This window comes from Bison bison, unplaced genomic scaffold (assembly GCF_000754665.1).
Source record: "Bison bison bison isolate TAMUID 2011002044 unplaced genomic scaffold, Bison_UMD1.0 scf7180017858836, whole genome shotgun sequence".
Taxonomy (NCBI): Eukaryota; Metazoa; Chordata; class Mammalia; order Artiodactyla; family Bovidae; genus Bison; species Bison bison.
In genome coordinates this window covers 7,701-11,198 of record NW_011489408.1, presented here as the reverse complement: position 1 = coordinate 11,198, position 3,498 = coordinate 7,701, and the positions used below count along the sequence as shown (strand labels likewise).

The 3,498-nt window shown below is 39.8% G+C and overlaps 1 protein-coding gene across 1 annotated transcript; it reads right to left on the bottom strand.

Annotated features, from left to right (window-relative positions):
* Positions 1-1,647: 1,647 nt before the first annotated feature.
* LOC104980856 (GTPase IMAP family member 7-like) lies at positions 1,648-2,518 on the bottom strand. The gene is given in 2 exon segments (XM_010829682.1): positions 1,648-2,497; positions 2,499-2,518. Coding segments are annotated over 2 exon segments (870 nt in total).
* Positions 2,519-3,498: the final 980 nt, after the last annotated feature.

Sequence of the window (3,498 nt, the reverse complement as noted above, 5' to 3'; positions counted from 1 at the left end):
CTATCACTGATTCATGTTGATATATGGCAGGAACCAACATAATACTGGAAAGCAATTTCTTCCAATTAAAAAAAATAAAGCTGTCTAAAAAGATCAAACTGGTAGCTTTGAAAGACCTTTAACTTTAAAAGCAAGCAGATCTGAGTTAAAATTCAGCTCTATTGATCACTAGGCAAGCATTCAGATGGCTCTAGTCAAACTACTTATATTCCTGAGACTCACTGTCATCTTTTCGATAGGGTTATTATCAGAATTAATTTAAATAAAATGACATATAAAATATTTTTGTATAGAAGAACAGTCATGTTAATCTGTACTATACTTAAATGGCATTGACAGAAAAAAATGAGATATATTTAATAGTGGTAAAGAAACCCCCCTCCACCACCACCACCAATGTAGGAGATTTAAGTGATATGGGTTTGACCCCTTGGTCAGGAAGATCCCCTGGAGGACAGCATGGCAACCTATTCCAATATTCTTTTCTGGAGAATCCCATGGACAGAGGAGCCCATTGGGCTACAGTCCAGCTCTGAATTCTCCTATAATAATTTTCATACAATCTGTAGAAAATTCAAAATAATGAGAGTTCTTAAACAACTGTTGGAAGACACTGAGTGTGACCAAATACAGGGAGAGGCTATAGGGAACTTGCCACTTCACTCAGGGGACCACGTGGCCATCACATGTTCTTTGAACTCTACAAAATGGATCATTACCTGGTTATGTCAATTTCATAAACTCTTAAATTTGTTGGCATTGTGTGGAAGGACAGTAGGAGCCAGGAGTGCTGGGGGATGAGCTGGGAAGATATTTAATTCTGGTTAACTCTCACTGCATGGATTTCCCAGATGATGCTAGTGGTAAAGAACCCCCCTACCAATATATGAGATAAAAGTGATGTGGGTTTGATCCCTGGGTCAGGAAGATCCCCTGAAGAATGGCATGGTAACCCACTCCAATACTCTTTCCTAGATAATTCCATGGACAGAGGAGCCTGGTAGGCTACAGTCCACAGAGTTGCAAAGAGTTGGACAGGACTGAAGCAACTTAGCATGTGTGCATGCAGCCCTCACTGCATAACAAACCATCCCAAAACATAGTGGTTTAAAACAACAGCAATCATTTATTTTTCTCATGAATCTGAAATTTGGGCAGGACTTCATGGGGATGGCTCATCTTTGCTCTTTGCAGTTTCATCAGTTGGCAGCTAGAGAATCCACTCTGTGTTGCCTCACCTGCAAGGCTGGCAAGCTGATTCTGGATGGCAGATGAAATGTCAGCCAGGGGAGAGGATCAGTGACTTCAGGCTTTCTTCATGGGGGTGACTTGGGTTTCTATTCAGGCTTCCTACAACAGGGTGGGAAAATTCCAAGGATAACCACCATAGAAGAGCAAGGAGGCATTTTCCCTATCTAATCTTAGAAGTCACATGGTGTTGTTTCAACTACCCACTATTTATCAAAGCAGTCACAAAGTCCCTCCAATTCCAAGGTAGGGGACATAGACCCATAGCTCAAGGGAGAGAGATCATAAGAGGAAGTCAGATTGTAAGAAGTCAGAAAATATGGTTTTAACAATCTTTGGAAACTATAAACTACCATATTAACAAGTTATATTAAAATGAGGAGTAAAAACAAATTTATACTACCACAACTTGGACCATATTTTTGAAAGCATATCTTTAATCATGTTGAATGCAGATTGAAATATATTCATCTCAGCTTCTTCCCTTATGTTTTTCATTCGTTCCTCATACTTCTGCATTAGCAACTTTATTTGTTTCTCCTTTTCTTCTGGTTTATGTGCATATTCCTTTTCTACTAGTTTAATTTGGTTTTGTAATTCTTCAGCATAGACTATCTTCAAGTGTTCCACCTGTTGTCTCAGCTTTTGGTCTATGTCCTTGTAAATGGGGTCAGAAAAGTAAGCCCCCTGGTTGTTTTGCACCATCTTGTCTATCAGCTCCAGCAGCTCCTGTACCTGAGCTTCCTTCTCAGCCTTCTCTGTGTATATGTTGTTACTGATGGCATAGCAGCGGTTTCCACACTCCTGGAGGAGGCTTCGTAGGTTTACATCTGCATCCTTCAAAAAGTCACTCAGGCTCTGGTCCCCCGGTTCATCTCTGCAGGTGAATAAGATGATCATATACTTCATGGCTGCTTTCCCAAACAGACTCTTGACCAACGCCACGGTTTGCTGCTCTTCCGGTGTGTAGCGGCCCAGCCTGAGGACCAAGACGATGGCGTGAGGCCCAGGACAGGAAACAAGGACACATCGGCTGATTTCCTTGCAGGTGGTTTTCAGGCTCTCCTTGGTATCAAAGAGCCCTGGGGTGTCAACAACGAGAAGCTCTCTCCCCTTCTGTTTCTGGAATGCTTTCTGACAAGTTTTGGTAACAGCTTCCACAGCAATCCTAGAGTCGAATACTTTTTCCCCGAGGATGGTGTTTGCAGTCGCACTTTTCCCACTTCCAGTCTTCCCGACCAGCACGAGTGTTGTTTGGCGTGGCAGCCATGTTTATATCAAGAGACTCTGGGGCGCAGGAACCCACACCACCTTAGTAAAAGGAAAGAGAGGGGGAAAAGGGTCAATTTAGGTAAATAGGAACCATTTCCAACTGTCTTTTTTTTTTCTTTTCTTATTTTCCTCCCTGAAAGTTTCTAATATTCTCTTATGCATATTGACCCTGGTAGAGACAGCAAATTTAAACAGTTCAATTGTTATTGAAGAAATAACCAAGTAGTTAGACTATCTCCACAAAAGTGTCAGGTCTTGATGATTTCATAGGCACTCACTGAAACCTTTAAAGACCTGATAATCTCAGTGCTACTCAAACTATTTCTGATCACATAGCAATGAAGGAAAATGTTCATTTTTTTTTTCTATGAAGCAAATGTAATGTTGATTCCAAAAGCTAGCAAAGATTTCACAATAAATAAAGCAATAGATATGTTTCATCAGTAAATATTGATATAAAAGTCCTAAATAAATTATTAGATGTGAAAAGCAGTATCACATGAGTAAGTATGATTGTCAGATATACTAAGGTGATTCAACATGAGGATTTGATTATTACAATACATCCCATCAAGATGATTAAGAATAAAAGTAACTAGGTGCAGAAGACTCATTTGGTCCAATTCAGTCCTGATCCATGTTTAAAGCAGTTCATGAAATTTAAATTAATTGATTCTTCTTTAACATGATTGTATGTATATATAATATACATATTATATATATGAAATATTTCAAATCCTGAAAGATGATGCTGTGAAAGTGCTGCACTCAATATGCCAGCCAATTTGGAAAACTCAGCAGTGGCCACAGGACTGGAAAATGTCAGTTTTCATTCCAATCCCAAAGAAAGACAATGCCAAAGAATGTGCAAACTACCGCACAATTGCACTCATCTCACATGCTAGTAAAGTAATGCTCAAAATTCTCCAAGCCAGGCTTCAGCAATACGTGAACTGTGAACTTCCTGATGTTCAAGCT